Raw genomic sequence first — 13735 nt, 5'->3', positions numbered from 1 at the left:
GGAGCGCCACTGCAGAGGGCATTCCCACTGCTGTTTCTCCTTAACAACTGGCTCGATGTCCTTGGGGCAGCGTGGCACGCCTGAGGCGTACCTGGTGACGGCGCAGTCGATGAAGCAGGAACGGCATATGCATAATCGTGCGCGGCGAGAAACGCTTCTGCAGGAGAGACCTCCATGTTGGAAACTGAAGTATGTCTACTTGATCCGTTTTGTGCAGACAATTTTTTTAAACACAGCTAACGGCAATAACAATTATTGGATATAGACGTTTATTGTAACATGTTACAGTATTTTCAATCTTGTACAAAAATGTGACCAATTCTGGCTTTTGCTTCCTGTGAATATGTGTGGCACACGCCGGGTTTTTACGCTGCAACTGTTTTATTTCAGTTCAGTAAAAGATTATGCTTTCACCGTTCCACTGTAATAAACGAGTGAAAACGTTTAAACTTACACCATTCCAACTTTATTTTTGTCCTAACCGCCTAATTTACGTAACAGGGAAAGTTTCAAGTACGTCCTATTTAAAGCCTCGCGGAGCAACAGTGGCTGGCGGTTATGAGGGCTGGGCGGGCCTTCACTTCAGACTTAAGTTGTATCCGACTATAGCAAAATTTTTATTTTTTATTTTTCTTTCGTTTCTCTATTGCACATAAGCACTCTCTGTTGCTTTCTGTATTCACGAAATATATACGGCGCCCAAGCACTGCGTATTTTACGCGCTAGAGCTCCTTTTCGCACCAGTGCCCAGCTAGACTGTGCTAGAACTTTTGAGTGGAGCCAGCGGAGACCGGTTCCAATGTTAGCCGCTGCCCTCGCTCGCGTTGAAAATTGTGGCGACGCTGTCGTCGCCCCCACTTGAAGAGCGCCTGTTAGCTTGGTCCTGTGCTCTATGGCACCAACTCGCGACCTCGCCCCCTCGCCTCGCTTGTTCAACGTGGTTAGAGCCTAGTAAACTCTCACGTGGTTGTCATGGTTGATGCCTGGTGCGTCTCGCGTTTGAAAAACATAATCTGACCTGCCCATCGCCTGTGATGCCTCCGAAGCCATGGCTGAATCACTGCTACGCGTCAGGGTGCAAGACTGGTTACGTACGGACGGAACAGGTTCGTAAATTGTCCCTTTTCAAAGCCCCCGCAGGTGAAGAGAGGCATCTGCTTTGGCAGAGACACCTGCGCAGACTTGGCAAGCCACTGGACGTGGACTACGCAGTATGCGGGTTGCATTTCGAGCCTCGTTTTGTATTAAGCGATTATGTACACATCGTGAATGGGGCCGAAGTGCGATACCTAGAGGAACGCTAAATCTTTGGGAATTGTGAAAGCACATTTGGAATTGTGAGCAATCATCAGGCTGCAATGCCCGCCCAAGCCCACAGCAATTCCTGATAACTATAAGCTGCCTAAGCTATTATAATTTGGCAAAGAGCGTCACTGGGTCAAATGTTTCCTAAAGTGGTGATCAACTCGCTTCTGCCAGTTAAAGACCAGAGGGCAGGTTGCCAAAAACAGCAGCAAGCTATGGACGTGGTCATCAACATGGAATATCTTGCCGGAGCTTGTTTGACGGAGATTATGCTTCTCATTCCCCGGCATCTTCCTATCGCTCTTCTGTCCCAACTGCACTATCTACCAATTTTTGGTTATCTCTGGCAATCCGTACGTATGACAGTGTCCGGCGACGATTCTTTTGGCCTGTATGTACCGATGTATCCACCACTACGTAGCTTCTTGTGAGTTACGTCAGCGCCGGAAGAAGCCGTCTGTGCTCATTGCTGGTTGACTTCAACTTCTTGACGCTCCTACCGAACCCTTCTATCGTGTTGGTGTAAACCTCCTGGGACCTTTCCCAACATCTGACTAGGGCAGCAAGTATATTGCCGTCACAACTGATTATACAAGTAGGTTCACGATCACCCTAGCCTATCCAGCAGACGTAGCCTACTTCCGGTTGAAGAAAATCATTATTCACCACGGCGCTTCTCGTCAAATTCTTACCGTCCGAGTCGCTCCTTCCTCTCTACAGTTGTGAACGGCTTGCACCGCTCCTGTTTTACCAAACACAAACTCAGTACTGCATATCATCCGCTGACAAACGGTATTCCGGAGTGGCTTATAACGGACATGCTCTCCATGTATGTTTCTGATTACCATCGCGACAGGAATACTGCTATCTCTTTTGTCACGTTTGAGTACGATTAATCACGCCATGACACTTCAGCTTACTCGACATTTTGTTTATCGTACAGCCGAGATCCAGTATTACCTTTTGATACAATGCTGCCCACCCCTTAAGAGTTCGTTTCTGGGTATACCCGCGTTATCATTGCCCGTGTTGAAGAAGCACGCCAAGTTGCTCAGCGTCGCCTTTGTGCATCTTAGAACAAGCAGAAAAGCGTTTGTGAGAGCCGTCACCGGGACGCCGACTACGTTCCCGGATATCTTGTCGTCCTATGATCTCCCATCCGCCGCGTCGGCCCCTTGTAAAAACTGTCTCGCTACTCCAGTCCTTACCAGGTCCTCCGTCAGGTGACCGCCGTAATCTAAAGATCTTTCCGGTCGCACCTACTACTCGCTCCATCCAGACTTCCATGACGTGGTTCATGTCAGCCGCCACGAATGCTACCAGTCCTTTTCTGCCTCTTCCGCGCCCGGCGGAAATCTGTTGCACTGCTCTGCACCACGCTGAGGAAGAATGAACATGAGCTTGGGACTGAAGAAGACAACGCTTTAGTGGCTAGCCTGCTGTAGACTTGTCGTTGTCAATTATTGTAAATTACTGCACATACTGTAAATACGTTACCCATCTTGCTTCTTCCCACAGCAACAATATTATTCCAAATCAAACCTAACGGGAAGCTTCGGCTCCTACTTCGGAAATGAGCAATCATTTCTCCACGACCACTGCGCTGAAATTAGAGTTATGTTGCACTTAAAAGAAACAGTTAAAATGTGATTTCGAAAGATTTTTTATTTAACTGACACCTTCTTTCACGCAAATTCTTAAAAAAATTGCGAACTTTCAGGGAACAATACTTGAAGTGTACAACTCTGTACCTCTGCAACTATAAACTATATCGCAATTCTGTCAGCCGCACCAAATATTTAACCTAATGCGGACAAAAATGATATATCATCGCCACCCTGAAATGCAAGATGCATTCACAAAACCTTTACAAGCATTAAAACACATTCACATAAGTCGTAAATTCATACGTCAAATTGGTCCGATTTACATGCTCCAACGGAGGCAGTTGATAGAGATGCGATACAGGTTTTTGATGCTAAGTAACGGGTTTGTAAACTTCGTACTTCTATATTTTTTTTGAGATGTACCGATTTCCGGCAACTCTTGTCAAAAATGCCATGTCCTAAATCCAAATTACTATCGCAGCAATCACTGCGATTTACCGTTCTCGCCTAAATGCAACGATTATCATTAAAATTGGTTGAGCGGTTTTCTAATGAAGGTATTTATGTGCCTTACATGTATTTGAGCAGCCGGCATCGAAGATAGGCCTGAGCTAAAGCTTCATCTTAATGCATCACACCGGTTCTATAGGAAACCCACATAAGAAAGCGGACTATACGCAAGCTTGCGGCCACAGTGGTCAAACAATCAAGAAAGAAAACCCAACGGGAGCTTTGAAGGAACCGTTGTCTCGGCCAGACATCTCATCGGGAATGCCGACGAGCTGTCTGGCAAGGTGTCAGGCAAAATCGTCGATTCATTTCCAGTCGACCAAGTAGCAGGTCGTCTTCAAGATAACGGTGACACATAAGCGCGCTAGTTTGCAAATACCGAGGTGAAGCAACAGTCTCAGCGTGTGCTTCTTTTGATTGTTTTCTTTATGACATACGTCATGGCGCGAATTTCAAATCCTTAAGGTCGAAGCGCCACGTGGTGGTGGAAAAAGTAAACAACCTATGTTCAGAATTCCTGGGTATTCGGATGAATTTGATATAGCAATCTACAGCTTACGCAGAATTACTGCAATATTTACGAGGGTTCAACAAAAGTTCCGCTCACAAATTAGTGATATGTTTGAGAACGTCGTAATATATGAATTATGTCAGGTAGTGTCGTCAGATATGGAAACATGGAATATAACATAGCACAAATAACAACCCATTGTTACACAAAACAGGAAAATATAAAGAAATAGATTAACATTATGGACAAATGTAGTTCATTCAGAAATACGCAGAAGTACGTTGTATACATAAACAATCAACGTACGTCTAGGAAAGCTATTTTATCGGGGAAGACATTATTACAGGAAATGGATGAAAATATTATTATCAATTATGCTAATGGCACCGTTTAGAAGTCGGTTAGATTCCCGTACTATTTTTAATATCAAAAACTAATTATCAATAATTACCGCGAAGTGCGCTCTGACATTGCGTAGCGTTTGCGAAGTGTTCGAGGTAGTTGCTTTAAATAAACAAAAGTCACCGCCCCCCCCCCCCCTTGGTATACTTTTGGTGTAGCGTTGCCGCGAATAACACGTCACTCGTGGCAAACCAACGAAAGAGCCGCACTTACTTCCTGGGCGCGGCTCATTTCTCGCGCGATCTCGCAGACGAAGGCGTTCGTCGAAGAGTACGTGAGCCCAACTGCGAAGGTGACCGGCAACGAGACGAAAGCCCAAGCACTGGCCAGATGCACGGTCACGTACATCGTGGGGCGCGACCAGCTCGCCCTTCGTGTCGTGATGTCTAAACTGAAGGGCAAAAGCGACGAACAGATGTCGAGCTACCTGAACTTGGTACTGTCCGGTTGCGCTACACGTAGCGTTGCCCTGAGGGCCGCAGACAAAGGTTACCACTACGTCGTCGACGGCGGTGGACGGCCACTGTTCGAACCGCTGCTCGGCACCGCCGACGTCGCCAAGTTCCTGTCTGACGGGTGAGACAGCTGCTGCGACGTCGCTGGTCGAGCGGCGAACGCACAGAAAGTTCACTAGACGAGTACACGCTAAAGTCACGTCGTTTGGAAGGCGCAATAATGCGGGAGCAACCAATCCCGGCTGCGCTCCATGTCACGAGTCGTTTGCGGCGCTTCCGAAGCTGCGAGGCGTGCACAGGCAATGTCCTTATGCATCGGAGATACCGAGTGTTACTGTCTGATGAATGGCGGGAATAGAAAGTTTTATGTTTGCTTGGTTCGCGATAGGTTGCGGCGATGCATGACATGTTAGGAACTTTGCGAATGCGCGTCGTATACTGCTAATTCAGCAGTCGCTGAGCGGATGAACGGCATAGGTGAACACACACCGGTGGGTGTTCGGGCTTCCTATTGGAAAAGCAGTCCTGCAGCTTCCACTGTGCTGCGAATGTCTTGCGAGACGGAGTATAGATAATTCGGTCTTCCGCGACATGGCTGCTGCAAGGCGTGCTACTTGCATTACGTACTTTTTATTTGAAATTACCTCAGCTATTGGAAAATACTACCCGTAGTAAAGTAGTGGCGCGAATTCATTACACTTGTACGATTCGCCCTCATACATTCAATTAAAAGACCTGGAGTACCCCGCCAGCGATTTTTTGCGAGTGGCCAATTGATTATATTTATGCCAGGCTAAAAAAATTAGGATGCAGTCGCAAGCCGTCAGATGTGCTTGGAAACAATGAAGTACTGTGGTGAAACCCACTCACTATAAGAAACAGTAAACTTTTTCTTATATATGCCAGCCACATAGAGAATATACGTACGGTATCAACCTCAAGAAGATTCTTTAAGGAGAGTTCTTTTTTTTCCACGAAGCATCCTTTTCCTCATAGCAGCCCCTTTGTGGTAAGTAGGCAGTTCTATAGGCAGGTATGCATTCTTGTGTGGCTTCGTTTCCGACCTATTCAGTAATAGTAATAAGGAAAATTTAGGTTCGATGGTAGGCTTCTAACTAGGGTTCCCCATTACAATAAAGCGACGATCTCCACTTTCTAAAAAGAACTTCACTAAGGGCAAGTTGGTGAAGTTTATTTTTTAACGGAGCGAAAAAAACAGGTAACACGCAGAAAACGCGACACAGATGCGTGTCCTGTTCTCTGCGTGGGGTCTGGGTTTTCGTGCCATAAAAAAGAACACATAGCTCTACACTCTGTAAAGCCGTAGTTTATATTTGACCAGCCTTCCGAACAAGAGATCGCACTTAGGTTGTAATAGATGTGAGGCGTTGTGATTGAATGGGATAATTGTAGTTACCTTCATAGCCAGCTTCTGCAAAATCTGCAATGAGCGTGAGTAGGTTTTTTCTGCTTGCTGCGCTATACAGTTATACAAAGGACGAAAAACACAGACAAATGTGCGCGATATTTCAACTGTGTATTGTTCGCTATCGCACGTCGAATATATGCACGAAGGGTGACTGTGATGTAAATATATAACACAAAATGCAAGACGAAAAAGGAGCCAAACCAAACTGCAAATTTTGGAAGCGTTCTTCATGTGCATAAACGACTCGGTCAACCATGTTAGTACGCCTTCGGTGACACTGGCAGAATCAGCTTTTAAATTCATAGACGAATGCTTTATTAGCCACACTTGTCATTTTTAAATCGGATGTGCGTAGCTTGGCTCCTTTTCTCGTCTTGCATTCTGTGTTGCATATTTATTTTACAGTCACCTCTCGTGTATATATCTGACTTGCGATAGCGAACAATAAATGGTTGAAAGTTTGCGCACATGTGTGTCTGCGTTTTTTTGTCCTTTGTATAACAGTGTAGCGCAGCAAGCAGAACGATGTCATACCAACTAGCCCCAGTCGAAGCTTTATTTGGTGTATAGTTACGTATGTGTTTTCCAACAAAAAATTGCAACAGTTAATGTGATAATGAATAGGTGAGAAGTACATAGACAGTACATTTACATGTGCGGTAGCATAGGACAGAGGTAGAACACGGGGCTTCTAATCTGAAGGTTGTAAATTCAAATTCTCTTTCTTTCCACTACATTTTTCAGGCCTTAAGTGGCACCTGACACCGGCAACAGTATAGCCAAGCGCCAGTATGGATAATACTATTTATTTATTTATTTATTTATTTATTTATTTATTTATTTATGTATTTATTTATTTATTTATTTATTTATATACCCTCAAGGTACATAGTTGGACATTGCAGAGGGGAAGGGCGAGAATGCATTCCAAGAGTAAAAAATACAGGATTAGTTCTAGGAATTCACAGTGCAGTGAACAAAAGAGATATGAAAAACTAGTAATGGGGTATTCATAACAACCAAAAAAGAGACTTACGTAATATGAAAATGCAGAAAGAGCACACTTTGCCAAGCAGGCAATGTTCACGAATAAGTACGTCATTACGCTATTTGCCAGCGCACATTATTCTATGTTGATTAGTGCATTCTTAAGGAGAGTGGGGTCATTGATGCTTACTAATGATGTAGGTAGATTCTTCCACTCGATTGAACTCCTAGGAAGGAATGATTTTGAGCACGCGACGGCGTTATGACGAGGTACGTTAACTTTATTTAAGTGGTCATGACGAGCCGAATAATCAGGCGCAGGTTGTAAACAAAGAGGACGAAGAGAAGCCTTGTGGTAGTAGATATTATGAAAAAGGGAAACGCATGATTCTTTTCTGCGAAGAGATAATAATAGAATTTGAAGGGTACTCTTCATTAAAGTAACACTAGCAGTGCGATGGTAGTTAGCTAAGATGAAACGAACACAGCGATATTGCACCGATTCGAGTTTGTTAATTAATGTGATCTGATGAGGATTCCAAACGGATGAGGCATATTCTAATTGGGGGCGTACGTATGTTGTGTACAACAGCCGTTTTAATAAAACAGGCGCAAGCGTAATATTTCTCTTCAAGCATCCTATGGAGCGGCTAGCTTTAGATATTGGGTATTGTACATGCTGCTTCCAAGAAAGATCGCTATCTATATGAATGCCAAGATAACGGTAGCATGTAACGGATCGAAGGGGGCAGTCATTGAGGGCGTACGTAGGGCAAGTTGAGTTAGAACAAGGAATCCGCATAGATTTGCATTTATTAATGTTGAGTTCCACGCACCAAGTGAGGCACCAATTAAATATGTTATTTAAATCAGATTGAAGGGTAGTTATATCAGAGGCATTAGTTATTTTTCGATATATAACAAATTTGTGAGGAAATGTTGTCAGGTAAATTGTTAATATATATTAAAAATAAAAGACGACCAAGGACATACCCTTGTGGAACACCGGATTCTACTGGAGTCGCGTTAGATGTGGAGTCATTAGTTACAACAAATTGGGAACGAGACGAAAGGATCTATTGGATCCAGCTAAGTACCGCCGGGTCAATGTTGAGTGCGCTTAGTTTGTGTAGTAGCAATACATGTTTGACGTGGTCAAAACCTTTCGAAAAATCCAAGCATATGCAACCAGTGAAAAAGAACGCTATCAAGATATACGTGTAAGTCATTAGTGAAAGTTACCGGCTGAGTCTCATAAGAAAAAAATTTGCGAAAGCCATGTTGACTGTTAGAGAAAAAAATAGTTACTTCAAGAAAGCTGACGAGATAAGAAAACATAATGTGCTCCATTATTTTGCACGGTACTGAGGTAATCGATATGGGCCTTTAGTTACAAGGATCCTGAGTTTCCCCAGATTTGTGGATCGGAATAATCCTTGCTGTTTTCCAGTCATGAGGCAAGGATGAAGAAAGGTACGACTGTGAAAAAATGCTCTCTATGATGATAGAGGAATACTCACTAGTATTTTTCAGAAATTTCCTCGTGATGGTCGTCTATTCCGCAAGAAGACGCAAGCTTAAGAGTGTCTATCATTTTTTATGCCAGTAGAATTAAAAGATATGGTATCCATAGGTAAAAAATTGCAGCATGATAGCCTTGGAAGCTCGTTATCTGCTGATGGAGTGAAAGCTTTGATAAACACATTATTTAGAATCGTAGCGCAGTGCTGTCGAGATATAGTCTCACCGGAAGACGTGCTAAGTGATATCATTTTCGATTCACTAGGCCTTAATACATTCCAGAAGCTTCTTGGAATATTTATAACCGTGTTCGGAAGGGTGCTACTGAAAAAAAGAAATTTTTGTATTCTTTATCGCAGATGAGTAGGCCGAGGCAGATTCTGTGTAAGCGGACCATTTCGCCTGGCTTTTGCATTCGCTTAGCTGTGCGAAAAAGATTTTATTTTTTTTCTGTTAGACAGGCGTTTAAAATATTTAGTATACCATGAAGCATTGCTATTCGAAAAAACGCGCCTCTTCGGGATAAGCTTGACAAGGTACGACATTTTTTGTTTGAATATATTCCAGTTAGTATCCAGTGAGCGCTCAGCAACATTAGGCAGGAAATTATCAAGAAAAAGAGCAAGTTCATCGTTGACAGCGGTGAAGTTGCCTTTGCTATAATCGCGAATGGTTTCAATACTGCTTCGGGGCGGTAGAATCGCCAGGCTAATGGAAAAATGCAAGACGTCGTGATCGCTCAAGCCGGGTGAGTGTGTAACCTTTCGTATGATATCTGTCGATGACGTTAAAACAAGATCTAAAAAAGATGGCGCGGTGTTCGTTACACGTGTAGGGGAAGTAACAATCTGAACCAAGTTGAAATCAGCACACATCTCCGCAAAACGCTGTGATTCTGCGGAAATTGTATATAATAAAGGACACGTGCCCGACCAGGAACCGTTGGGGAAGTTAAAATCGTCCATAAATAATATTGGGGCTCCGGGTAAGCGAACACTTATCTGGTATAAACAATCGTACATGCTATCGCGAAAATCGGGGCTGAAGATGGTGGGCGGTAACAAACACCGATCACAACCTTTCTAAAATTATGGGGTTTTACGTGCCAAAACCACTTTCTGATTATGAGGCACACCGTAGTCGAGGACTCCGGAAATTTTGACCACCTGGAGTTCTTTAACGTGCACCTAAATCTAAGTACACGGGTGCTTTCGCCTCCATCAAAATGCGGCCGCCGTGGCCGGGATTTGATCCCGCGACCTCGTGCTCAGCATCCCAACACCATAGCCACTGAGATACCACGGCGGGCTAATCCCAACCTTTCTTAAATTTACAGAAACGCAGCAGCACACACATTCAATGTTGCATGATATGGCTACAAGGAAACAGTCAAAGCATTCATTAAGAGCAATTAAAACACCACTGCCTAGTGTGTTAGCGCGATCGCTACGGTAAACATTATACTTTTTATTACAGTGCAATAACTCAGAGTTTACTAGTTTACTCGTCAACCACATTTCGGTTAGTGCAATTATGTCTGCATCATAATCATTAATTAGGCTGCAGAGATAATCTTTTTGGGTAAGAAGCTACGACTATTAGTAAAAAGAACGGGTAGTCTCGATATTATAGGATCGAGGTCCCTACCCCTCGCGTTATCCCACGGGTGCGCTGTTGGAACATTGCAGCCTGATCTTATGGATAGAAGAGACGCCGCGGCATCATCTGGGGTACTACTCAGCGGCTTCATTTCATAGACCTTTTGTCCAGTGGCGTCGTATCCATAGCATTTTCTACCAATTAGTAGCTTGTTATATCGTAATTTAAATGGTGCATTCCGACTTTTCCCGTATACTCAATAAGGGTTTTTCTGGCGTGGCGTGTAGTCGGACTGAAATCTTCACTAACAGAGATACTGATTTCTTTTAGCATGGGACGGTTCGATAAAATTTCGTCTTTGGTTTTATAGGCAGCAGAATTTACTATCAATGGACGGGGTTTCCCTGGAGTGAATCTACCAATACGATGGATGTGCGCGTGATGTGCTGTCACTAGCTATGCTGAGACTTAGAATCTTAGTTAGAATGTCCAGTATTTCTTGCTCTGACTGAACAGCGGACTCGGTGGCGATGTCCCTTAAACAATAAAAAAGTAGATTATTCCTACGACAGCGGTCTTCCGCATCATCCAGTCGGGAGCTTCATAAGTGTTCTTCCGAGCGTGAAAGAAGCCCGCGAACACACGCAAAGTGCCTCGAGCGGCTTGTTGCGAGGCAGTTTTGCGTTCATTTGCGGGCTTCTTTCACGCTCGGAAAAAACACTTTTATGTAGCACGTATTGCGCAACATAAAGCTGCGTCGGGAGTTTTTCGTGTCGCTCTAAATTTTTTTTATTGACACTTCTCACTGATTATAACATTAGATAAGTTGGTTAATTAATTAAGACTAATTAGGTGGAATGAAAAGAAATATTGTGAGTATCTCCAAGCGGCAGCACATAACATCACCGTGGTTCTGCCCAGCTACGTGGCATTCCTATATTATTAAACTCTGGCTAAAGTTAGCTGGGACAGCTTGTATATTTTTCGTATGTTTAGAAATACCCTAATCTCCCAAGTAGCCCTCAACTTTACTTTAGCTATGTCTTCAATGAGTGCCAAACCTTAATCAAGCCCTGCGCCATTGCTACTACAAGAAAGACTTGTAGGGCTAAGAGGGATACCAAGAAATGTAGGAGTCTAGGAAGCTGTCCGTTAGTGTGAAGTGATTGCAACAAATTTTGCTTTCGATTGTCCTATTTGTAGCTTGTTGGAGGCAGTGGGGTAGGGCGGGGGAGGGGGGGAATTACTTTAGTCCAGCAGGCTGTGCAAGTCACCACTGAGTTTGGATGTTAGATTTGTAAAACATTTGACAGAGTTGATAGTAGTATCTCCAGCAACACTATACATTTGGAAGAAGGAAGACAGGTAGCCAGATTGTTGACATAAAAAGAATTCTGAGCCCCGTATAGATCTCTGCGGCACAGAAAAATTCAGGAAAATGCTCTTAGAATAAATGTATAAAATACCTATTACCTGCATTTTTTCTTTTAGGTAACTTTATAGGAGCTGTAGTGGTGGGCGAGTTATTCCTAATTATTCAAACTTATTGAATGAAGCATGTTGGCTTAGTGACCGTCAGTCATGGCAAGCTTTACAGTTTCAGTTGGCGCAACAAGCGCAAGCTCGGTAGAATATCCCGTCCGAAATCGGCATTTCCGTCAAGCCTCCACCAACGGAAAAGCCCTTTTCTAAAGTTTCAACCAATAGAAGCGCTGTCTGGCGCATTGCCAATATATGCCTTGTGGACGGCAATGGACGACACAAAGCCGAGCAACGTTCTAAGAAAAGCCACCGCTATAAAATCGCATCAATGCCAGGCTTTCCAGCGTGCTGCTGTACTGCGTTTACTTCCAGGAGCGTCCCCAGCCTCAAGGACGGAAAGACGTGGGAGCCCGCGACGCTGAGCACGCCAAGCCGCATCGTTAAAGACGATGGCAGCGAAGTCCTCGGCAGCGTAGAAGGTGCCGAATTTTGCCGAAAATGAATGTAAATAAAAGCTCATCCTAACAAAGTACCAGGGCAAGCGGAAAATACTTCGTTATACCAGTAGCATCGCTATCTATGAACTTGGTCTGCGTTCAGGGCCATCATTTTTCGTCGAGAGTTACAAGTGCGTACCGTTGCATCAATTGCGATTCGGTAAGCTGACGTGTATGCAACAGTTGGTCAGGGACCGAAGAATCAAAATATTGTTCGAATGTAATTAATAAAGGAAAAATCAGACATCCACCCGTTCGTAGCAATTGCTACAAAGGGAACCCATACAGGTTCCTCGAAAAAAAGCCTCATAGTTGAAGAAAAATTGGTCCTCGTCCGAGATTCCAACCCAGGACCACCGGTTTGGAGTCTCGCCTTACCGGGGCAGCCGCTCTACCATCTGAGCTAACCAGGCGGCTAGCAGATGGCAGGGCGAAGTCGAATTTGCCAACTCGAAGCAAAGGCGAGAGTTTGACGTAATAGTTCTGCAGGTTTCCGCAGAACTATTACGAATGTTTGAATGCGTGATTGAATGTGTTTGACCCTTTCGAATGTTGATATGCGTTCGAGCGAAATAAAGCTTTAAGGAGCAGTCGCAATCTCGCCCGAAAGGCGAAACATTGATTGCAATAGCAAAAAAAAAAAAGATACGGTGTTTTACGTGCCAAAACCACGATCTGATTATAAGACAAGCGGTAGTGGGAAACACCGGAAACTTGCCTTGGGTTCCTTAACGTGCACCTAAATCTAAGTACAAGGGTGCTTTCGCATTTCGCCCCCATAGAAATGCGACCTCCGTGGTCGGGATTCGATCCCGCGACCTCGTTCTTAGCAGCCTTGCAATATCAAAAGATTAGAAAGTGTGACTATAAGGTTAGTACATTTATGAGGGTATAACCTGCTACAAACATTCAATTATTGAGAAGTTTACAAGCACGATGTCAAACGCGCGCAAGGAAACAGGTGCACCCCTTACTCGATGACCGGGGACACTCGCTGTCTGAACGCTGGAGTGAAGAGCGGCTGCAGCAGCGAGCGAATTCCCCTTCGTACTGTCTCTCACATTGAGGCGAACTAGACGGGCCGGAACAAAAGCGCACACGAAGCCATCAGCTTTCTTAGGTGTGCCTGCCTTCGAACTCGCCTCACATTACCCACAAGTTAGAACGCGCAGGGCAGACCTCAGAAGTGCCACGCGCAGCCGCGCTACCCGCTCCCCGCCAACCTCCCCCTCTTCCTGGCTCGTGTAGCGTCCCCGCGTTCCTTCCCTTACGGGCGCGTGAAGACGACGCCGCACCAAGGCGCCATCTTTCCCGCCTCACCCTCGCATGCTTTCCCTCGCGCCTATAGCATACGGTTCGCGGCTGTGACCTTATCGCACTTGGAATTTATACGTAACAACAGGGCAACGGGGACAACGAAAATCGAACTG

The 13735-nt window shown here is 44.6% G+C and overlaps 1 protein-coding gene across 1 annotated transcript in view; it reads left to right on the top strand.

The window, feature by feature from the left end:
• The window catches only part of LOC142558312 (liver carboxylesterase 1-like), a 150517-nt gene extending 138207 nt beyond the window's left edge, over positions 1-12310 (top strand). Inside the window, exons 6-7 of the mRNA XM_075670461.1 lie at positions 4586-4911; positions 12181-12310. Coding sequence (XP_075526576.1) covers positions 4586-4911; positions 12181-12310 — 456 coding nt within the window. The remainder of the gene's footprint in view (positions 1-4585; positions 4912-12180) is intronic.
• The last annotated feature ends 1425 nt before the right edge of the window (positions 12311-13735 follow it).

This window comes from Dermacentor variabilis, chromosome 9, assembly GCF_050947875.1.
Source record: "Dermacentor variabilis isolate Ectoservices chromosome 9, ASM5094787v1, whole genome shotgun sequence".
NCBI lineage: Eukaryota > Metazoa > Arthropoda > Arachnida > Ixodida > Ixodidae > Dermacentor > Dermacentor variabilis.
The sequence above is the reverse complement of the archived record's forward strand: the minus strand, read 5'-3'. Positions and strand labels throughout refer to the sequence as shown.